Source organism: Thunnus maccoyii, chromosome 12 (genome assembly GCF_910596095.1).
Source record: "Thunnus maccoyii chromosome 12, fThuMac1.1, whole genome shotgun sequence".
Taxonomy (NCBI): domain Eukaryota; kingdom Metazoa; phylum Chordata; class Actinopteri; order Scombriformes; family Scombridae; genus Thunnus; species Thunnus maccoyii.
This window is the reverse complement of record NC_056544.1, coordinates 13,767,642-13,792,316: the sequence shown is the minus strand read 5'-3', so window position 1 is coordinate 13,792,316 and position 24,675 is coordinate 13,767,642. Positions and strand designations below refer to the sequence as shown.

General features: G+C 39.0%; 1 protein-coding gene across 1 annotated transcript; it reads left to right on the top strand.

The window, feature by feature from the left end:
* The first annotated feature begins 1,776 nt into the window (after positions 1-1,776).
* On the top strand, positions 1,777-23,189 carry klhl24a (kelch-like family member 24a). The gene is made up of 8 exons (XM_042429597.1): positions 1,777-2,565; positions 4,100-4,218; positions 4,333-5,177; positions 7,554-7,738; positions 11,751-11,869; positions 20,025-20,213; positions 21,602-21,790; positions 21,902-23,189. The coding sequence occupies exons 2-8, from the start codon at positions 4,144-4,146 to the stop codon at positions 22,100-22,102; spliced, it is 1,803 nt and encodes a 600-aa protein (XP_042285531.1). The 5' UTR covers positions 1,777-2,565; positions 4,100-4,143; the 3' UTR covers positions 22,103-23,189.
* Positions 23,190-24,675: the final 1,486 nt, after the last annotated feature.

Sequence of the window (24,675 nt, the reverse complement as noted above, 5' to 3'; positions counted from 1 at the left end):
TAATTCAACATCCCAAACAACTTTGTTTTCTCGTGTGATTTTGTGTGTTTAAAGCACTTAACACTTAAATATGCTGAACTACAAATTTGTTGAAGCATCATAATAGCAGTATTTTAAAGATAAATCATTCATGCCAAATATGTATTTCATCATCATTATGTAATGTAAAATCCAACAAGAACCTGCTATGCACTCTCAGTTTTATGGCCAGAGTCACAAAGCACTTAACTCCATTTTCTGTCAAGGTCTTGTTTGTCTAAAACTGGATGTCCGAGAAGATCATTAACAAATGACTAATTGACTTGGTGATCTAAGGGACTAGCGAAGAGAAAAGAGGACTTTCCCTTTTTAACAAAGGTTTGGTGAATAGTGGTGAGTCAGATGTCCTCCTGCAGGGACTTATTTTTGTTTCTGCTGTGTGCCATCTGTAACTGGTGCAACTCAACAGCAGATGCTCTGCTGAGCAGAGGCTGAGATATCAAGTGTTGTTTTAAGTATCGATACCAGAACCAAAAAGAAAAGCTTCCATCTCATGTAAGATCACACTCTGGACATGAGCCCTCTGCTTAGTGAATGCACTCTGTTTCTGTGCTGCTGTTGTGTGTGATCAACTTGTTAGTTCGGAGAATTAACAGAATAAAAATGTGCATTTAATTTAACATTAAAAACTGTCTTGTGTTTAACCATGAACCTGTTTAAGTGACAGAGGAAGTAGAGGGAAAAGCTTCATGTTTGGTGACTCATTCATTGGTAATGAGAAATATATGCAGAAGCAAATTATTAGTGTTAAATGCACCTCATAAATCATGGCATTGCTTCCTCCTACATAATAGCTTAGCCTCTTAATAATGAAAAGTATCTACATTGATAATGGTGATTCTGTATCAGATTGAAACCAAATTTTATGGTATTGCCCACCCTTAATTTCTACATTTGCAGGTAGAAAATAAAATTAATTATATTATATTATAATTAATTATAATTATAAATCCCTTTTATATTATAAAGTGTTGACCTGTTTATATGTCTTCATGCCATTGTGTATGTCTACAACTACATACAGTATTAGGAATTCTTTATATGGACAAACTACTAGTAGTGTTTTATCTGGCATCAATATTTCAGAATGTTAATATAAGATAAGGAGCTGCAATAAGTTCCACTGTAGGAAATGTGGTGATATTCACAGCATGTGTTTTGAGCAGCCAAATAGGAAATCTTTGTGATAATGAAAATTCAGCTTAAGTCTATCTTCAATTGTGTTTTGTTGTACTTTAGATTAATACCTCCTTATCACTTTAAACTGAACTTTACCTTTTAGATAAGTGACGCTATTCCTGTAGAAATAAAAATCACAAAATCACTGACAGATTTGCGCATACATGTTTACTCTCGGCAATGGTGGTTAGCCTGCTAATCTCGTGGTCTCTTATATGCTGATAGATGGTTTTGTTCTGGTGAACTTGTACAGCGGATACCTGGAGCCCAAAAAACCCTCATCCCCCTACCTTTTGACGTAGACATACATGAAAGGACTATACAAAGAGAGCACAGCACGTATCTCTGATTACTTATTATCTTATTGTGCCATAGCATACATAGAATTTTATGTTAATTTTATCAGTGTATTAATTTAGACATGAATACATGCTGTAACTTTCCAAGAAGGAAATATGATGTGTAAATATGACAGTTCACTCCAGTACTGGTAACACACATGGTGTAAAACTGGTTAGCGGTGCCTTCCTCGGTGAACTCGGTTGGGAGCTCTCAGAAATATTTTGCAACAGGGAAGTTGTGACATCCTTTGTTCTAACTGAACTCCTCCTCCTTCCTCACCTGAAAAAAGCGTGCCACTCATCCTGTTTTAACGTGTCTATAGGATCACATTATACCTATAACTTTTAGATTAACACGATTATGTCTGATATGTTTTCGTTTTTCGTTGTATCCCTATGTGCCCACCATGGATATCCGAAAGTTGGTATTTTATAGAGGTCGCAAAGTGTGTTTAATGGCGGCAATTTACAACTAATATTGTCGTATTAACTGTTCATGCGTTATAACTGGTATTCCCTTGCGTGTATTGCTCAACTGCTGTCACTCCTCGTTATGAACTTTTTCTCCACTAAAAGTTGCGTTTGTTTGCAAACAAAGGACAGCCACGTGGAGAACTATAGGCGCTTGGGAAGTGATGTTTCTCATTGAGCAAAAAGCAAGCGCCAACTTTCCATATGAACTTCATTACCCACAATGCATCAGCAACACCAGTTGAGTGGGTGCAGTGGGCTGGATGTTTTTCTTTTTTTTCCCCTGACAAGTATATATGGCTTCTGTGTTTACAGTTAGCTAGTTAGAACCCTTTGTTTTTGTCATCACCCCAAAGTCAAAATGTCCCGGCTGTATAACAGCCTACTTTGTGTCCCATAGCTATTCGAGGTCAGATGTTGTAAAGGATACTAATAAACCTTTTTCAGAAAACAGATTTATTTTCCTTAGTACTTTTTGTTTTTTTCCACCGCTTGTAACTGAAGAGGAAGCTTCATCTGGAGACTTCTTCCTAAGGTAACGTTTTTTCCTCTATGACTAAGGATGTTGACAATTCTTATAAGTGTTGAATTTGGAATTGATAACTTGTTTTCCGTTTGAATTTGTCACAGTAATGTTATATTGAGTAAATCAACGACTCTGCTAACGTACATTTTCTTTTTTCTTTTTTTTCTTTTTTTTGAGCGTGTTGTCAACGGCTAACGGTCGGCACGAGACAAGTCTCCTTTGTCTAATAAAGCGAAGCAAACTATTTTCTGCTTTTTCAGTTAACTACATGTTCATACAACGTTATATTAATGCATTTCTACTTGATTAACTGTAATTTCATACTTAAACAAGGAGAAGTTGCCAAATTTAAATTCTTATTTTTTGAAATTGCAAAAAAGCTAAATTATATTTGCATTATTTTATATTTAAAGCAACCAATAAGACAATTAAAACATAAAACAATAACATGTATTTTATTTATGCTTTTTTTGTGTGTTATTGTACATTATTTTGGGTTTTTTTTGTTTGTTAATTGAATTATTCCTCATTGTTTCTTCGTCAGTAGAGTAGGCAAAACATGCTTTGGTAAAAATCTTTCATGCGTTAAGACACCTCTGGCTAAACCTGTCCTCCAGTCTCCAGGACCTGAAGGAGGTGCTGCGCGTGAATAGGTTGACTCTTCTGAGGCTGAGCCAGAGTTAAAAATAACCTGAAATAAATTACCTCACTGGAGCAAAGGCTACACCCGCTGCTAGATTTACCAGGGCCAGTGGCCATAGATAAGAGAATTCAATGTTTTGATCAAATGTCTTCAAGACGTTTTGAATTTGCATATCCTAGATATAAACACAGTCTTTGTGGAAATGAACAAAGTATAACTCATGGGATATGTTTGTTGTGCTATGAGTAGCCCATATTTTTCTAAAAGAGATGTCTTAAGACTACAGGTGTACTTAAAGCACAAAATACGCCTCAAGGTTATCAAAAGCCCTGACTTTACACTTGTTGTTCAAACGATGATTAGCCTATGTAGTGTCTGATAGCATCCCTGCCCCCACTCTCTTTCAAAACAAACCTGACTGACATGTAGGTTGGCTTTCCAACCGTTGCTCAACCTCTCTCCCGCCTGTGTCTCTTTCTTCCGAGTTCATTCTGCTGCTGAGCACAACTGTTTAGTGGCATTGATGAGCTAGAGGAAGTGTCACGGAGATTTGTGTGCAGCTCAGATTTCATTCCTTGAAACTAGTTTTACTTAACTCTGATGTAAGACATTTTAGCATTGTCCCATGGGCTTGAAAAAAACGTGTTTGGTACTCACATGTTTTCTACCACTTTTGTACACATGCTTTGTGGCTTTACTCTGTGAGTGCTTTGTTTTTCTGTTCTCAATTTGTACTACAGGGATCCAATTAGGTTGCTATTTATGACTTCATGACCTTTCCAGGCAATCCCCCCCTGCCATATTTGATAGGATGCTACTGATGATATTAGTAAATAATAGGATCTAATATGTTACGGAAGCACATTCTTTGTAATAGCACTACTTTCTCATCATCCTCAGGTCATTGTAAAGTTAAGAGAAGGTCTACATTGAAGGTAGCAGCCATGGTGTTGATTCTGGGCAGACGAATGAACAGAGAGGACTCTGGGATCAGAGACTCACCAGCTGTCAAACGCAAGGTGCAGCCAAACAAACATATATTTTGTTTTTGATATGTTTTATATTTCAAAACATTTGTAATAACTGATGAAAGTTACACATTTTACACATGTTTATACATGTTATCTCCTAAGGTGTTTGAGGTTGACTCCAAAACCTTAGCCAGCCAGGATGTCTTGGACTTCTGTTCTGGCTCATCCCACTCAGAGGGCATCCTGCAAGTATTCAATGAGTTTCGTGACTGCCGCCTATTCACTGACGTGGTCATCAGCGTGCAGGGCCGTGAGTTCCCCTGCCATCGTGCTGTGCTCTCTGCCTGCTCTTCCTACTTCAGAGCCATGTTCTGCAATGATCACCGCGAGAGCCGCGAGATGCTGGTGGAGATCAACGGCATCCTGGCTGAGGCGATGGACTCCTTCCTCACCTATGTTTACACCGGCCGCGCTAAGATCACCACTGAGAATGTCCAGTTCCTCTTTGAGACCTCCAGCCTCTTCCAGATCACCACACTGCGTGACGCGTGCGCAAAGTTCCTGGAAGACCAGCTTGACCCTTGCAACTGCCTGGGCATCCAACGCTTCGCCGATGCCCATTCCCTGAAGCAGCTAGCCAGCCGCTGCCGCAGTTACGCCCTGGCCAACTTCTCAGAGGTGGCTCAGCATGAGGAGTTCCTTGACCTACGCAGGGAAGAGCTGGAAGAGTACATCTGCAGTGATGAGCTGTCCGTCGGTAAGGAGGAGGTGGTATTTGAGTCGGTGATGCGATGGGTGTACCACACTGTGGAGCACAGGAAGCCCATGCTGAAGGCCCTGCTGCACCATGTGCGCCTGCCCCTTCTGCACCCCAACTACTTTGTCCAGACAGTGGAGGGGGACCAGCTCATCCAGAATGCTCCAGAGTGCTACCAGCTTCTCCACGAGGCCAGGCGCTACCACGTGCTAGGAAATGAAATGATGTCACCCAGAACCCGTCCACGCAGGTAACTGTAATGTTGGTTTACTGGTTATACCCTCTGTGACGAAGGGGACTGATAATCTATCCAAGATGTTATCTCCAAAAGGAAAGAGATACTTGTTCACCAGTCAGTTTACCAAGTCACAACATATTTTGCTCACGGAAGTAATATGACTTGTTAGTCTAATTAAAGTCTGACAGTACGTACTGTTCTGCATTCACATGAATTATGAATGACTGTTGTTTCCGCTGTTTTATGCACCAATTATTTTATATTGGCGAAGAAAACATATTTTGTTTGATCTTTTGTCTTAATCTTGTTGGGTACAAACACTTATTCCACAGTGATGATAACAGAGGTCAGAGTGACATAAGAAAACTTGTCTTTTTAAGCATCGAGTCAATTTATGCTTCACATTTACAACATGAGGTTACAACCTACGCATGAACTCGATCTAATGACCTGGCAGTGGTGGTGGTGTTGTTGTTGTTGTTGTATGTGTGCGTATGTGAGAGACAGGGAGTGTTATTGTGCTGAACAGACAAGTGTGTCATTGACTGAGCTTTGTTTTCTAGTCCTATTTTGACATGGAAATGATAATGAAGGAGGGAGGGCATGTTCATACATATACTGGTTGGTTGGAAAAAAAAAAAGAAAAAATGATGTGATGCAAGAAACGGCAATCAGGAAATGTTGAGTCTTGTTATCATACCAGCAGTGTAACTCACCTTGCTGATGTGTTTGGGTTCTTAATTTCCCCACCTTTTCACTTAATGCCTACATAGTTACCATTATTAATGCTATTATTTCTGATGTTTTTTTGACAAAGGCTTGCACTGAGTGAAACCTTATGAATGAGATACAAAACAGACCATATGGTAGCCTACTGTACAGCAAACAAGAGTGCAGCTGCTCTTCTGAGTTTGATTTGCTGTTAGGGTGAAATAGGGCAGTGCCAGTTGTCAGTTATTTAGGCTGTGACATGACGTGTATTTCAGGTGTATTGTGTCAGTATCCAGGCAGATCTGTTCAGATCAGCAAGCCAAGCAGGCAGTTTGTACCCGCACCGTCAGCTTCGTTTGCCCTGAGGGCCAGATCCTCTCCTGCTCAAAACAGATGCCAGATTCTCCCCGTTCTGTGTCTACAGCAGGGCCTCTGTTCTCTTGGGAAGCTACTAAAATCTCATTTATCACATGTACACGCACACACATTGCGTGAACAGACACATAAAGCTGAAGCGCTCCTGGGCTAAAGTGTCTCATAGATGTATACAAGCACGTGAAATGGCCCCAATCTTCCACCTGGATCTGACCTACACTCTATCACATGTCAAGTAAAGAAGAGGGAAATGTGGGTGAAAGTGCAGAAAGTGCCACATTTGCACTGACAGCATTATCCAGAACATACAGTATTAGGAATTCTTTATATGGACAAACTACTAGTAGTGTTTATCTGGCATCAATATTTCAGAATGTTAAAATAAGAAAAGGAGCTGCAATTAGTTCCACTGTAGGAAATGTGGTGATATTCACAGCATGTGTTTTGAGCAGTCAAATAGGAAATCTTTGTGATAATGAAAATTCAGCTTAAGTCTATCTTCAACTGTGTTTTGTTGTACTTTAGATTAATACCTCCTTATCACTTTAAACTGAACTTTACCTTTTAGATAAGTGACGCTATTCCTGTAGAAACCACTACTCTGTCCAAATATAATAAATAGCCCAAATTTCTACCCTCTAATTATAAATCCCTTTTATATTATAAAGTGTTGACCTGTTTATATGTCTTCACGCCATTGTGTATGTCTACAACTACATACAGTATTAGGAATTCTTTATATGGACAAACTACTAGTAGTGTTTTATCTGGCATCAATATTTCAGAATGTTAAAATAAGATAAAGAGCTGCAATAAGTTCCACTGTAGGAAATGTGGTGATATTCACAGCATGTGTTTTGAGCAGTCAAATAGGAAATCTTTGTGATAATGAAAATTCAGCTTAAGTCTATCTTCAAGTGTGTTTTGTTGTACTTAAGATTAATACCTCTTTATCACTTTAAACTGAACTTTACCTTTTAGATAAGTGACGCTATTCCTGTAGAAACCACTACTCTGTCCAAATATAATAAATAGCCCAAATATCTACCCTCTAATTATAAATCCCTTTTATATTATAAAGCGTTGACATGTTTATATGTCTTCATGCCATTGTGTATGTCTACAACTATAAAGTATTTTAATTAGACATCGCGTCTGCAATCTGTACATTCCTGTGTCTTTTCATTTAAAAATAATCGTTGTTTTTTGTTCTTATAATTGCTTCAGTCGTGTTGTTATTCCCCCTCTATCTCTTGTTTTCCTTGTCTCTCTGTCTGGCTGACCTTCCCCGTTTGTGCGCAGGTCGACTGGCTACTCTGAGGTGATTGTGGTGGTTGGGGGTTGTGAGAGGGTGGGAGGCTTCAACCTGCCCTACACTGAATGCTATGATCCAGTAACAGGAGAGTGGAAATCACTGGCCAAACTTCCCGAGTTCACCAAGTCAGAGTATGCTGTCTGCGCCCTCCGCAACGACATTCTGGTGTCAGGTAAGACAACAACAATTCAATGGTATGGTCCTGATTAACACGTGCAAGCTGCCAAATACAATCTATTAATTGTGGTAGATAATGATTATTATTATCATTAGCCAATCAAGACATATTTTCTAAATGTCACTAAATCTTCCTGTAGCTGGTTAAGTTTCTTTTTCACCACGTAGAAATGGATCAGTGACTCATAATTAATTTCATTTCAGATATCTTGTGAAAATTCAGAATTCAAAATGGCTGGTAACTTTAAAAACCTAAAGTAAATTTCAAACCATGGTCCCAATGCTATTTTACCTTTTTTTTATATCTTTAGTTTTGTACAAAAGTTCAATTTCTCTCACTTATCATTTGATTGTACTCAAAATTATCATACTCCTCCAAAAAATCACATGTACACTCTTAAGGGACATAATCTGTGTCTCTCTTTGCTTGACTTGCCATCTAATCCCCCAGTGGAGTGGCAGGAAAGGCCATAGTGGCTGTTTGCCTGGTGTTATTTTTACAGCCACAGACTGTTGGAGTTGAAGGAAAATATGAGAGCAACATCTGGATGCACTCTCCTTGCTCAGTGCTGGAAGAGGCCTTCATTGGCCAGCTCGGTCTTTTTCTCTCTTCCTATTGCTCAATCATCAGGGTCACCACCTTTCCCACTGGTTTATCGGCTTTCTAGGATGTCCTTTATATGACTATCTAACAGCCCTTTTTAATTTTAGACTGTGTCAATAGGTTGTGGTGTGATTAGCTTAAAATAAACCTAAATATGAGATATTATATCTATCATAGCCTCATGTCAAGTCTGCTGCATTTTTGGAACTTAGCGCTGGGCCAAATGTGGCGTAAGCCTCCTTTGGTGAAAGAAAGACCTAGATTAAAAAAGACATTAGTATTACATCATTCATCTTGACTAGTCAGGATAAAGTTAGTTGCCAAAGTCAAGCACTGATTTGAACATGTGCTGTGTGCAGAATGTTGTTTTGTATGGTTGTTGGATTGGGGGCATTTAGGGTTTTTTTTTTTTTTTGTGAAATTTTTTCCAGGAATATGTATTGCCAGAAGTTCAAATGTGCCTGCTAGGATTATTCATGCTCAAACATGCTTAAATGAGCTGCAAAAAATGACTGGACAAATACAGCAGTTGAAAGAAGATATGGAGAAGAGAAAAAAAAAATAAGAAGGAGATATATAGAACAAAAAGAATGTTCTTCCCTTTCAGCGAAGAGTGTGAAGTGTTTATGCTTTTTTTATGCTCTCGCTGTGCCAAGTCCTCACGTGTGCGCTATCAATCTACCCTCAAGCGCTGCCTGGAAAAGTCAACACACCCCTCCCCCCGTCTCTCTGTCTCACACATACATACACACACATTGCTTTATTGCATATTTTCATCCTCATTCACCCATTTTCCTTTTTTTGTTACCCCATCTTTTCTTAACTTTATTTTTCACTTGCACTCTCTCCATTACATTCCCACACCTACTTCCATTCTGTCTGTCTGTCTGTCTGCATTTCTCCCTGGGAACTAGTATAAATACCTTGGTGGGCCTCCAGTCTCCAGCATAGCTGCAGTAAGCTGTGGTCTTAAATAGGATGTGCCTCAAATGGGTGTACAGAACCTCTCAGGTCTTTCTGGGACTTGAGCCACAGCTATCTCACATCTATAGCATTGCAAGCAGCCACTTTTTCAAGTGGGTATGCTTTGAGTACTTGAGGTTACTGTTTGTATGATCTCAATTATAATCCAGTATCACAAGATATATGTGGTTTAGTGTTACAACATGAAACAAATATGCCTCCACTGTAGGAAATTAAATACATTTGGATAATGTGTTATCAGCTAGTGAGCAACAAGACAAGTGTGCTTACCTCATACATTACAGAAGCCTGTATGTCATATTCACAAATGATCTGACTTCTCTAGTTGCCTCCTTAGACAACAGGATTGCTTTAACATGCTGAACTAGATCATTAGCAATAGCAATAAAAGTGTACGTAACCGTAAGCAATGGTAACTCTCAGAAAGCTGTCACACAAATCATATTGGGACCTAATTAAAGTCACTGCCTCTGGTTCTTAAAAACAGTAATTAGCAGCAGAGGGCTCATCCCATCTGAGCTGGTAGGACTTGACCAACTGAATTTTTTAAGTGAGACAAGACTCCGCCCGAGTCTGCAGGTAGTAGTTCTTTTAACTAGCCTTCTAGGTTTACAAGGCTCTCTTTGAAGTGTTACATCCTCTGTCAACTTTTTTCTTTCATGCAAATCTTTTAAAACGGAAGCCTCAAGAGTAGCAGACTGTCTGGCTCTCTCACTATCCAGCAGATAATCCAGCAAATACATGTTGGGACTAACTTCCTTTCCTTGTCTCCTTTTGTCTGTGTACTATGGTGTAGGGTTGCAGCTAACCATTATTTTTATGACTGATTAATCTGTCGATTATTTTCTTGAATAACCGATAAGTCAATTGGTCTTTAAAATGTCATAAAATGGTGAAAAATATCGTTCAATATTTACATTTAAGAAGCTGGAACCAGAAAGTCTTTGTATTTGTTTTCTCAAAAAAATTACTCAGACTGATAAATCACTTATCAAAATAGTTGCCGATTCATTTTCTGTCGATCGACTAATCCATTAATGGACTAATTGTTGCACTTCTACTACATTGTAATTTAAAATGACTGAACATTAATTAACATTAATTATTATTAAGCAGCTGATTTATTTAATTCGATGACCTTTGAAGGACCTGATTTTTATTGTTAGGATGAAATACAAGCCTAATAGCTCTCCCCACCTGTCTAGGCTGTCTGTTAGCTCTCTTACAATACTGAAAATATCCTGCTTTGTTTGCATGTGAATACAGGAGAGGCCTAGGCACCTTTGTTTACACTGGCAGAATTTCTTTATGCCTTTAGCATTGTTCCATGTAACCACCCACATGTCTTTGGAGCAAGTACACCCAACAGCAAATTGCAGACACTGAATTATATAAATATTTAGATTTTAGTATTAAGAGATGTGTCATGTATTACTACATGTTGTTAAGTAAGAAACACTTCTTATCATGAGGGCATCATGTTTCAAAGGGAGAGGTGTGATTTAAAGGCAGTTCTTATTTATTTTCTAAATCTCTATTAACTGATATCACCACCATGTGATCAGGTGTGAAATAACACAGATTGTCACTGACCTTTCTGTTGTGTTTATGTGCTTGAGTCTTATTGGTATTCATGCTACACCCATGCTCCAAATACATACCTCTCCTGAGCTTTTTCTGGGATAAAAGCCAGAAGATAATTGTCAATCGTACTAATAGAACTACAGTGGTAACCCTTTTGCCACAATATCTCCTAGTTTTTCAAAAGACTCTTAGAAGATACAAACTTTGACTTCTTCAACTTTACTGTTGAGACCATGTTGGGGTCGGTTAACTTAGAAGTCTTCCTTGTGTACACAGTGTATTTTTACAAGATCTGTTTTGATCCTTACCTCAGTCTGTACAGAATCAACAGACAGATGTGTGTGTAAGTGTGTATGTGTGTTTGGTTGCTGTGGCGTGAAGAGGTTATTGAGAGATAAAGGGCAGCTTGTAAAAAATGTGTCTAGGTCGCACTGTAACCTAGTTGAGTGACTGCCATGTGTACAGTTCTTTACAGCGCATGTTTGCTCAGGGACAATAGATGAGGAATTTAATCATATGCAATGGCTCTGTTAGCAGCAAAAGATCCTGATTGTGTATGTGTTCACTTTAAAAGTAGAGATGTCAGATAAGACACATGCAACTCTGCCCCAGTTAGGAGGTAATCATTACTGTGACATAAACACACTATCCAAAGCTAGCTTTTCACCAAGAGCAAATCAGATTTATTTTTAAACCTCTAATTTGTATCCGATCAGATAGTTGTTGTAATAGTGATCTGGGTTATTCAGTGCTAAATTTACTTATGGGTTATTCTACTCAAACTGAACACAAAATATTGACAACATCTGAAATATTTAACTTTTGGTGTTTTTAGGTGGTCGTATCAACAGCAGGGACGTGTGGATGTATAACTCTCAACTTAACCTGTGGATCAGAGTGGCTTCTCTTAACAAAGGCCGCTGGAGACACAAGATGGGCGTCCTACTGGGCAAGGTAAGGAGAGACCTCAAGCCGGGTTTATGCTTCTGCATCAGGGTGGATAACGACCTCACCAGAGATGCCTCTGATGGAGAAATTTATTTATAGTTCAGTGTCAGATTTTACCACTTGACAGCACCATCGCAACACTAGATAGTTGTGTCACACATTATCGGGCCCTCTCGTATACCCCAAAGTAAGCATGTCAATATTTCTCCTTTACTTTATGATATGGAGTGACTATGGAGCCATGATCGTAGCGAACAAAAGTTTTGCATAAGTTTCTCTACCATGTAGGAGAAATCACAAGTTGCCTAATCTGGCTGGTTATAGTTCAGATAGTCTCCACAAAGCATAGCCCTAACACATAATGTTTTTTTTAAGATGTACACATCAGCTTTGGTTTAACCTACAGTGTGGCCACGGAGGCTACAAGTGTAGCAACAGAGCTACAACGTAACTCTCCCACACACAAGTATGAATCCAGCACATACACCTCCTCGCAGTAAAATGTAAGGTATGCTTGTAGAAATGTCAGTCAGGGGTGCTTCAGAGAATTAGGATGGCAACGCAGTGCATAATCATTTTCTTTATTACCTGCTGCTACCCAACGTGGACATTTTTGCAGTTAAGAATGAGGAATCACCTGCAGGAAATATAGTGGAATGTTCCATGGAGCTTTTTTACTACTTTTGATTCATATCTTTCACAGTCATATGTCTCATTTCACTGCTACACTTACTGTTTTAAGGGCTCAGACTACAGGAGTATTGGGCCGATTTATCCCCGATTCACCCCTCCCAACAATAAGAGGAGAAATCCGGTCTGGGACCTTGGTCGGTAACCTCCAGAACTGCTTGCAGACTCATTCGGGGCCACCCCGATAATTTCAAACATATTTGATATTTAGGACCACAATAGCCATTGAGAGAGACAACGCTACAAGGTGCTGCTAATGGTGTTGCCAAGCAACGGTAAACATTCTAGCCCTTGAGGCTAACGTTAGCTAACACACTACTGTTGACAGATACTAAAAACAGTCAGACAGTTAAAATCTTACCTCCAGTTCTCGCTGAAGAACAGACAACCCGTGTTGAACGCGTCTCCCCAACCATTTTTTCATCCAGACTCGTTTAGCCTTCTGCTTTTGTTTTTTCTCACTGCAAAGCATTACTAAAGCGAGTTATTGCACCATGTCAGTCTCCATTTTGTTTACATCTGCTTCCCCATAAGATCACATAAGATGGTGCATTGTTCCCTCTGGCATGATAATCTTAATAATATCCTGTAGTGTGTGATGCACCATTATTTTCAAATCTCATAGTGTGTGCATGTTTGAGATTAGAGTGAAGAACATCTGTGAAGTTTCTCCTTATGTGTCTGATGCAACCCGATTTCAAAATCGATTAGGATTTTAAAACTCCATAGTCTCAGTCAGCTTTACCTACAGGCTTGAAAGAATTTCTTTTTAAACGCACCAAAGGTTTTGCATAATAGCAATGATTGACATTAAGTATCCAGTCTTAAACTTGAGTAACTCATCTGTGGCAGAAAAGCTACACTAAAGAATTCCAGTCACATTTGCCTATAACCTGCTGTCTGCTCATCAGTGATCGTCTATGTTGGTATATGAGAGCACCATGTGACAAGGAGCAACGTTTTTTTATGCGTGTGACTCATCCGTTTGTTGCCCTGGGGTTTGTAAACAACTGGTGCCAGCTCACACCCTGGATGCATAGGAGCTCAGTTCAGCTGAGAGCAGGATGTTTGCCTTTATTTAAAACTGACATAGTGGAACAGTGCAGGTGATTCCCCCATTACTTACCCCACACATAGTGATTAACATTTTCATATCCTTTTCCTTCATATGTCAGATGAATGTCATCTGAGCCCCATATATACAATATATAATCTCATTTGCAGATCTGTGATCTTTGATCTAACATGGTGCGTTACATTAATGCAACTTGCATTATTATTAGTAGTAGTAGTAATATTATCATTAATACTGCATATACTGTTTAGTCCTGGTCAATATTTTATAAATGCCATCTCATTCTCTTCCATTCAATATTTAGAATTTAAACCTGTAGCAGCTTTTCTCGCTTAGAATATATTTTACATATTTTTTATCGTAAATTCTTTTCATTTTTATATTATTTAGGATTCATTTTTGTATATTTTTGACTGTTCTGCACCAAAGTACCAAGGCAAATTCCTTGTATGCGCAAACCTACTTGGCAATAAAGCTGATTCTGATTTTGATATATACAATATGTGAAGTGCCACATTAAAACCAAAGGACTGACACCAGTTTGGTGATGAAATTTGAGTAAATTTTATATCTACACGTGACCTTATTACTAATCCTTGATCTCTGCTTCTACTCTTGAGCTGTACTATTTACAGTCTGTAGTAGAGGGCCAGGTGGACATTCTTGTTTAAGGGCATTGGGAGTTTAATGGATCTGTGCCAGTACCTCACACTTCCAAGTTCCATCAGGCCGTATCATGCTTCGTGTGTCTCCACTCTGCTGGGTTTGCATACATAGTCATAACACAGCACACTTAAATGTTTATAGTACAAGGCTGTTCACTACACCTGAAACAGATTAAATAACTATATTCCTAACCTGCAAAATGATTTTAACTGCATGTGTTTTGAAATGTTCTTGAAACTAGATAGTCAAGTCCATCTTTACATAGCTTTTACGTTTGTAACATTTGTGGCAGTGAAGACCATGATAATGCAAAACAAATGTTGACCACTGGTAATACGATGACATGTGTAACTCATGAACTGTGTCTGAACTGTAATTATCTAATTAGTGTTGCGAAAAGAAGAACAGCCATTGATTGTCTTGGTTGAAGCATGCAGCGCATAAACAGAGATGACTCAAGCTAACACACAAGTATCATCATGTGTTGTGTGTGCTTTAGTCATCATGTGTACAAGTGCACATACTTGTATACAACATGGATATACAAGTACACTTGGAAAGCTTTGGGCTGAAACAGGACTTTATTTACATAGTCAGAAAAGGCACGACTCAGGAGGAGCTGCAGGAACTGTGAAAACGTCTTTTTTATTTTATGGAGGTCTCTTTGTAGCCAATCTGTATCGGATTTTTTTATGCTAACCAGCACTCAAAATGCAACAACACCCAAAATACTTAGCCTTGCCACAAAAGCAACAAATACAGTCATGCGTGCATAGAGTCAAATTACACACTGCTTCTCCACAATAGTGAGGTAATCCGCTGGACAGTCACACTGTGGCTATAAAAGTCAATTATTAACTCCATCTTGAGACATGTATCAAGGTATGGTGAAAACAACTTGGACTAATATGGTTGACATTTAACTTCACTCCATTTTACAGTTGCAGAACATTGCAAGTTTAAACTTCTCCTAAATCTGTAGATAACTTAACACTATCATGCAAAAAATATTTGATGCTAAAATAAGATATAAGCATAGCAGAAATTTTTGTTGAGAACCACAAACATGCCTGCAACTTAGTTTAAACTGGCTGCACACAATGTACATGCAGCAGTGACAAATATTTCGTGCCTACACAGTATATACACACACACAAACACACACGCTTTATGCCCTCTCTTGAAAAACACATTCCTTGAGGATGTTAAATCCCAGAAGAGGCTCTTGTCTCCAACCACTTCCTGTATCTGTCACACATATGTAGTTTTGTCCTTCTCTTCTCATATTTTCTTCTTTCTGTCTTTCTCTTTATCAAACTACTAAGGGTTGAGAGTCAAATGGTTTTATCCTTTTAAATGTCTTCAGTTAATTACTAGCCATTCTCCTGAACATGTATATGTGCTTGTTATACAGGCTTGTGGAGATAAATTACATCCTCTCTCTGAGGGAAAACTTTTTTTTTTTTGTAAATTGTCTTAGCTTGTATTGTCTTATCTCTTGCGCTTATTTGTTGTCATTTTCCCACAGAATTCTGCTCTTCGCTGCGGCATTTATCCCATTTAATTTCCTCATATCTTTTTACAGAGTTTCCAATGAAAGCATTTCATGTTGTTTTCATTCCAGATTATGTCTGTCTTCTTATCTAAAAAATGTACAATATGTGTCTCTTTAGGATGTATATCAGTGTTGTAATTTTTCCCAGAATTCAGTTCCTTCTTCTTGAGTTTGCACCCAGTAATTTCCTCATTCAGTCTGTAATTTCCCCTTCTGATGTACAGCACCGATGCTCCAGTTGTGTGTGAGCGTGTAAACAAGCCTGTATAACGAGCACGTACGCATGTTCAGGCTTTTGTGCAAGACCTCTATGCTGGCTCCAGCTAACGCACTGTTCAGACTATTTGCATATTTGGCGAGCAACTCAAATATGTTCTCACTTGCACACATAAGCACACTTACATTTGTCTTACTATACTTGTCCAGACCCTCCATTTACTACATTCATTCACTTATTCCTAGCTGTAACCGTTAAAACTTCTAAAGATGGTTGTCACATGTAGAGTACAAGAAAATACAAACACTTCTGTGTCCTGCATTCTGGGATGGCCTGTTGTACTGGTCTTGTTTCCATAGAGTATAAGCAAAAATAGGTCACCATTTGTTTTCCTCCCAGTGTTATGTCTGCACTTGGTGACGGCTGTTCTCATCTATCATAATGTCTCGCTCTTCATTTCTCTCTATCTTTCTTTGTCTCCCTTACAATCTCTCTCTCTCTCTCTCTTTTTCTGTATGTAGTTAGTCTCTCTGTTTCTCTCGCGGTTACCACTTCTCACTTCTCTGCACGTTTAGGAAACTGTTAATCATTCATGGTCATAAAGTAAGCCGCGAACGTTCTTTTTCAGTGGCTAGAGAGTTTGTCCGCAGAGAGCCATGAATCATGTTCGGCTTGGTGTTTAAGTGATAGCCACATGCCTCAAGTGGGTATGGAGTATGTGCTACCATCATCAAGCTAATGTCGAATGTGCCAATATTGATATACTAACTCTTTCATGGTGTGTTGAAACTGTGTGGGGTGTTTTATTGAGTGAGTGCAGAGTGCTGAGGGCGAAAAGAAAGGAGTAATCCAATCCCCCCCCCCCCCCCCCCCCCCCCCCCATCCCCCACCCCCTTCAAACAAGCTAGTGTCTGGATATCCTCACTAGAAGGTTAAAGGGTCTGTTCACCTCAAATACAGAAAGGCACAGTATTTCATTTACCTTTTTGTCCTTCTCTGAGTATGTCAACACATTTCACTGTGGTTATTTTCTGGTAGAAAGTAGTTTCAGTGGAAACTGTTTACAGTGATTTCTATGGAATATCCAGAGTAACCAGGACATTGTTTCTGGAGAGACAATGCTTTTAGCACCACAATCCATTCATCCCCATTGTATTGGGGAAGAGGCAGAAATCTCACAGGTTGAGCAATTGGGATAAATGAGTAATGTGTTTTGTAATATGAGTGAATCAACGCTTTCAAGATCCCCTCCAGACATGTATTAAGACATACAAAAACACTCTGCTTAGGACAAAATTGTGTGTCTGATATGGTTTTTCCACAAAAAAAGTATAATTACCACTTTAAAATCCTTTAAATGACATCGATGGACATGCACCTCCTGACCATCAGGAACCGATCATACCACAAACCTCCATCCGCACCCTCAGATCTGCCAGCAGCTTGCTCCTCCGGGCCCCCAGTACTAAGCTCTGCACCATGGAGGATCAAGCCTTGTGCTCAGCTGCACCACACTTGTGGAACAGCCTTCCTAACCATCTGAGGGCAGCACAGACCCTAGACTCTTTTAAAAAAAAGGCCTAAAAACCTTTCTATTCAGGAAGGTTTTCTTTAATCTTACTTGTTATTACTATTTTCTTTATGATGTGTGTTCTATGGTATTAATACTGCAGCACTTTGAGTTTCACAATGAATGAAAAGTGCAGTACAAATTAAATGTAGTATTATCTACTAATTCCTGAATCTTTGAATACAGAAATATATTTAATTTCAGTCATTTCAGCAGACGTTTAACTGCAGGACACAAGATGTCTCCTACTTCACTGTAAAGTTCATTCTCAGTGTTTGTGCACAGGAGGCTTCAAGTTTCCACATGACACTCTGTAAGTTGAATATTGGACCAGGAATGACTTCAGAACTAGTGATGTCACAAATCCTGCTCCTAGGCCCACCCCTTACAATTGCATTTTCAGTGAGCACAGAAAAACTTTCCACTTTCAGCGGATGAATGTGAAATAGCCTTTTAGTGTCAAACTCTGCACACACATCATTCCGCACAGTGAAGATCAAACATCCAATTGAAGGAACAAGAAGAAAAAACATATTTTTGATTGGAAGGGGACTTAAATACCAGTACAAAAGAAAATCTTTTTAAACGTGTTCATTTTGGGCTTGATTAACTTTATCTCTCAATGCCACATAGCCTTCTTATCTCTCTTTTGTTTTCTCTCTTTAATGTGTGGCAACAAACAACCCAAATTTAACATTCATTATCAGCTGTATCAACAACATGGAGTATTAAAATAAACAATTTTCATCTGGTCTACGTGACCATAGTCTCATTTTTTTGAATTACAGTGGGGCAACTGTGCACCACCGAATGTGGGCAAAACTGGCGTGTGGTTGTCATCATAGAAACAACAGACAACACTACTTAGTAAACACCACCTGAATTGTTAAAGAAATTTGTATTTATTTCTGTGAATGCATTTATGGAGTTTGCTTGTTTTTTTTTCTTTCTCTGTTTCAAACTTTTCAGTTGGAAAAGGCGGTAGTGCTATCAACTAGGTTAGGTGCTGAATGCAAATATCCATGTGCCCCATTCACTTCCCTCTTTCTGTTCCCCCTTTTACTCTCCATCTCTCTTTGTATCTTTGTTTCTGTCCCTCTCTCTTTGCTGTACTTGTTTATGCTCCAGATATTGTGGAGAGACAGGAAGAGCCTGAAGGTTTTCTATTGCATAAGACCAGCCTGTCGATGTTGTTATGTTCATATTCAGTGTATGTCCGACACGTGATCTCCCTCCAGAGAATCTTATTGAGGAAATAGAAATTTACCACAAATCTCGACCTTTAACCTACTTTTTTTTTTTTCTAACCCTATTTCATTTAAAAGCATTTTTCTGCCATACTTTGCGCCAAGCTTCTACTGTTTGATTATTTTGACATTCTTTGCTCTACAGGAGGGCAGTATGTGTAATCACAAGGCACTTGTTAGAGTGCATATCTTATGTCAACAAGAATAACTCTCCAGCTTGTAATGCTCCAGATCTCAGAAAGGTTTGTTTGTTTGTTGTTGGTGGTTCAAAATTGATTAACCAGAAAATGGCATGTGGTAGCGTTTTATCAGCCACCTCAAAAATCTAAGTTGCTACAAACTAAAAAACCAAACAAACAAACATCTTAGATCTACAAAATGTGACCAACTCACGCTATGGCCAAGGGGTAACTTCCACAGAATTTCACCAAACCTGTTTGCAGGGTTGTGAGATATCTTGCTAAAAACTGAACAAAAAACAGATGGGAATGAAAACATGATATTCATACAACTTTATTCACAGAGGTAACTACAGTCACACACAGCAAATATCCTTTATAATGTTTTGAAATGTAAATTATAATAGGAATGAAGATATTATGATGACACCACATGGCAACACAAATTCACAACATGATGTTCATCTGAAAGACCTCATTTGGAGCTTGAATCTTAAAATGACACTATCATAGTAGGCCATAAAGTCATTGTAAACCACCAAGACACAAGATTCAAGGTATTTTTATGTTCTTCCTGACAGTTGAACATATTCAAAAGCAATGTTGAACTCCAAGGTTAGCAAATGCAGTGGTGCCTGCAGAGATTCAGAGCAGTGTTTACACATATTAGAGCAGTGAGGGCAGGGATAATGGTGCTTGCTCTGAAGCAAAACGTCATCCTTCTTCTGTACCTGATAGACTGGTTCTCTTTCTTCTGACGTAGAAGCTATTATTCATATTTGTGAGTAAGCTTGAATACAAACATCTTTCTTAGAGAGATTATGACTGTGTTTGTGTTTCTGTGTGCATAGTGCACTGCATGTATAAAAGTTAACACAACTCATAATGCACTTCTATCTTGCTCTGTGTGAAAAGCATTTATAACTCCTCTAATCCAAATATGTTTGTGTGTCTGTCCTCAGGTCTATGCTGTAGGTGGCTATGATGGACAGAGCCGCCTGAGCAGTGTGGAGTGTTATGACTCCTTCTCAAACCGCTGGACAGAGGTGGCTCCAATGAAAGAGGCAGTCAGCTCTCCAGCTGTAGCCAGCTGTGCCGGCAAGCTCTTTGTCATAGGAGGAGGGCCAGACGACGACACTTGTTCAGACAAGGTGGGAAACAGATGTGTGCTTCATTCAACCACACACTTAAGCACATAGTGATGACAGCTGAGGTGCTTTTTTGTCTCAAAAATCCATTTCAGTGATTATACCTTTAAAGGTACAAAGGATGTGCAAACGATCATTTTTCTCAAGGTAGACTTGTCAGTGGGTTGTCTGAACTCAACTTGTTGGTGTCAAGAAATACATATGCAAAATGTTATGTAGTTCACAGACTCTGCATGAATATATATGAGATAAATAAATGATGGAACATTTATAGAGCATATTTATGGCACATTTTGCAGGCAACTGCAGACAACAAAAATTTTTAGCCTCTGAAAGGAAACTGGTGTGATACAGAACAGAAACTGCATCTTTTCCTGTTTAACATCACTGATTGGCAGTTTGTTTGTCGCAATAACATTTATATCATGGCTGTCTGGTTGATCCTGATTAAGCTATTTTTACTGCATTAATTGTATACTGATCATTATCTATGTGCCAAAATTTTTTAATTGTCCAGTAATTCAGGTTTAATTTCACATCAGAGAGTCAGTGATAGAAACGCATTTACTTAATGAGATGACAATGATGTGATGTGACATGCTGCTGATGGAAACAGGGAATGGTACAAGAAGACCTAACCATTTTTCAGATGGAAATACAAAGACTTAGCTTACTTACTTAATTACTTAATTACTTACTTAGCTTACTTACTTAATTACTTACCAGTAATGCTGCAAGACCAGCATGTTAGAGGGACTGTTGGGTAACAATAATTAAAAGGAATTTAAGGAGGGAATAGTTTGTTATCTGTCACGCTAAGATGTGCCAGCGGTGCCACTGTATAATAGTTTGTTTAGATAATCCCAGACGTCAAGAGATGACATGCTACCCTGGAATAGTTTCGTTATGTTTCGATAGACTGTTGTGCTGCTGGTGGTAAACAGGAAAACAATGGCATTCACAGGAATACAAACGTCAGCAGAAACATTTTTCCTTCTCCATGGAAAGTTGGCGTATTTGTTTATGTCTGTGCAAGGTTGATGCTGGCTCCAGTTCTGTCGAGCAACTTATCTCTGGAGTCTACTAACAGGGTAATTTACATTGATCCCAAAGGTCCTCATCTGATCGTGTGAAATCATACGGGTGTGCTGTTCACGTTAGTAGTAGTTAGAGACAACATTGTTTGAAAGGAGGCTATTTTAAAGCGCAATTGGAGAATGAAGCACAAGTTAACACACACAATAGTCAGTCAAACCACAGAATAAGCTACACGTATTTCTGTTTTTTCTATTCAACTATTTTCTCCTATATGGTATATAAAAAAAAAAGTTATTTTTCTTTCTTTTCCCCTCAGTCAAACACAACTAATTACTTGTAACTGTATGTCACAGGTCCAGTGCTATGATCCAGAGACAGACTCTTGGTTACTACGGGCCAACATCCCCATCGCCAAGCGCTGTATCACAGCAGTGTCCCTCAACAACCTGATATATGTGTGTGGGGGTCTCACCAAGTCCATATTCTGCTATGACCCCGCAGAGGATTACTGGATGCATGTGGTACAAACCTTTAACAAACAGGTAAGAAATTAAATGCAAATACTGAGCACTCGAGGAACTACAGCTGCAAGAACGTTGAATTTGTTTACTCCGAAGCTGCTGTCTCTAATTTCTGTCTGTTTCTCCCTGCAGGAGAGCTGTGGCATGTCAGTGTGTAACGGTAAGATCTTCATCCTTGGTGGCAGAGGGGAAAATGGCGAAGCGACAGACACCATCCTGTGTTACGACCCGTCAACAGGCATCATCACAGGAGTGGCAGCCATGCCGCGGCCTATCTCTTACCATGGCTGTGTAACCATCCACCGTTACAATGACAAGTACCACAGGCTGTGACCATAAACCAACACAGACAGACAGACACACACACACTCATATGAGTGCGCACACTAAAGAACTTAAACTCTTTGAAACTTGGGCTATTCAAGTTCACCCCATGCCCAGCACAAACACAATCACACACTTCTTTCGAGCAGGTATATAGTTGAGCTGATTTATTTTCTCACAGCATCATGTAGCAATAGTCATTGTGATGCTGTGAATATGTAGTTATTGTGTGCCATAGTTATAGTTCTTCTGTGGAAGTTCTCAGTAGTTGATAACCCTAATAAAATGGAGTCAGATGGCAGATGTGCCTTGCATTATTAGTAACGGCACAAGGTTGGGAAGTAATGGATCATCAGAAAACCCCCTTATATATGATAGGACTTCGGAAAACTGATTATGAGAATGGTCGTGGTTTATATTGTAAGAATGAATCAATCAGATTGCAAATATTTGTGGTAAACATGGGCAATTAGTTGTTGAATTACCAAAAAATATTTTAAAGAAAATATGAGTGTAAATTGTAATAACATCAGGCAAAGAAAATGGTTAATGCTGACTGTAGAGGATGATGATCCTCTTGAACACTGAATTCAAGTTTCTATATGACAATTAGTTGTTTGCTTTCCTAACTCTATGTTTTAGTTTTCTGTAACACTACTTTCACACTAACTGAAAAGCTTATAATTACAAGCAGGTGATCAATAATTGAGCTACATTTTGAAAGTGCCACTTCCCAACACTTGTGCTTTTATCACTGTGCAAAGTAACATCACCCTGAGATGTAGGTCACTGATGAGCTATCACGATCACACCTTGAGGCAAAAATTGACAAGTTCCATACAGAGCCAAGAGTTATCTGCCAGCAGAAGAAACATTATATGAATTTATTACCTGATTAAAATGTGGCGAACAGTCTGCAAGCTGCTCTGCCACAGTATCAGTAGTCATAAAAAATAGTCACTCTCACTCGTTGATAGAGAGTAGGGTTGAGAGAAGAGATAAAGAGCAGAGGCTGAGTCAACATATTGGAACATATCCACTGTTAGCTTTTCTCTCTTGTTTCCTTTTTTCCCCCTCACATCCCTCCACTTATCACCTAGCTGCACTTCCCATGTGTGTTTCCATTTCCAGCTGTTCTAGCTGTTTCATCACCTCACATTTTCTGATCCACATTGATATCTCCTCCACAGCTTTATTTTACTACATTATCATTAATATTATTACACACATTACTGATATTTTCTTTTTTAACATTTTTTAAGTTATACTTTTTCTTTATTTTTTTTAAGATGTTTGTGTTATTGTATTATACATGCAGTAGCTTTAGCTAAGTGTGTGTGTTTCATATCAATGTTAGTTCATTGGTGTAGCTGGGCTTGTGGGTGGTTTTGTAGATTTGAGAAGCCTTTGTAGATCAAACTCGAAGACTGCTCTGAGTAAGTGGTGTGCATGTACAGTATGTATGTATGTTTGTATGTGACTTTTACGATGGATGAGTTGGAGCGATGGAGGTTTCTCAATGAGTTCTAGTGTAAGCGTTGCACGACTGCGCCCTGTTAACAGAACCGTTCACCAACGCTGGCACCTCTCACCTGTACACTTACATGTAAAGATGTAACTCGGGGTAACCATAGATACCTCCAGGTGTGTGTGTGTGTGTGTACGTGTGTTTTACTAGTCAGCTAAGGTGGTGTGTGTAGCGGTGCTATACCTCACACAGGGAGGGGAGGGGGGAGGGGGGGATTGAGAGCTCTGAATGACAAGAGTTTTGGATGGCTCATGGTCAGTAAAAGTCACCTTTTATTACAATAGGTGTTGATAGACTAGAGATATTGCTGTGAATATAACTTTATGTTTTTGTTTTCTTTGTTAAACCTGTATTTAAATGTATATCTTTCTTGGTTGCATATTGTTTTTTTTTCTGTAACTGAGAGCCCCAATTGTGCACTTTGACAGAATCCTGTTAAATGTAGAATTATATGACGATGATTTCCTTTTTTTTTTTTTTTTTACTGTATCAGTAAATGTTCTTTGCTTTCATGTGACGTATGGAAGAGATAGTAAATGGGCCTGTCAGCTCCTCCTGTTGGCCGCAGCCTGCTATGGTTGTGATATACCAACAAAAACAACAAAGACCACTACAAGAGAGCAATGTTTAGAGTGAGTCACCTTTCCATTTTAGGGTGAAAAATAGGAGTTTGTATGTTTAACCGTCTAATCACGTGCAACTTGACATCATAATTACAGAACAGAAGGTGCTTCCGTCTGTCAGTTACAATAACAAAGACAGGCAGGGGTATTTCGGCTTAAACCATCCTCCAGGCGTTTTCTTAGAAGCATGAGTTTAGTGTGAGGTCTTCAACAGTAACACCGGTTAAACAGAAAACACCCCCAGGCCCACCTACACTCCTTTACAGAATAACTCAGGAGGCCAACAAGGGGAGGCTGATGGGCAATAAAGTGGTAACTTTACAACACAGAGGGAGTTAGATAAATAGTGAGAGAGAGAATCTGAGTGTGTGTGCGTCTGTGATTTCACTGAGTATTTACTCAAAATGGGACACAAATACTGTCCTGTTATG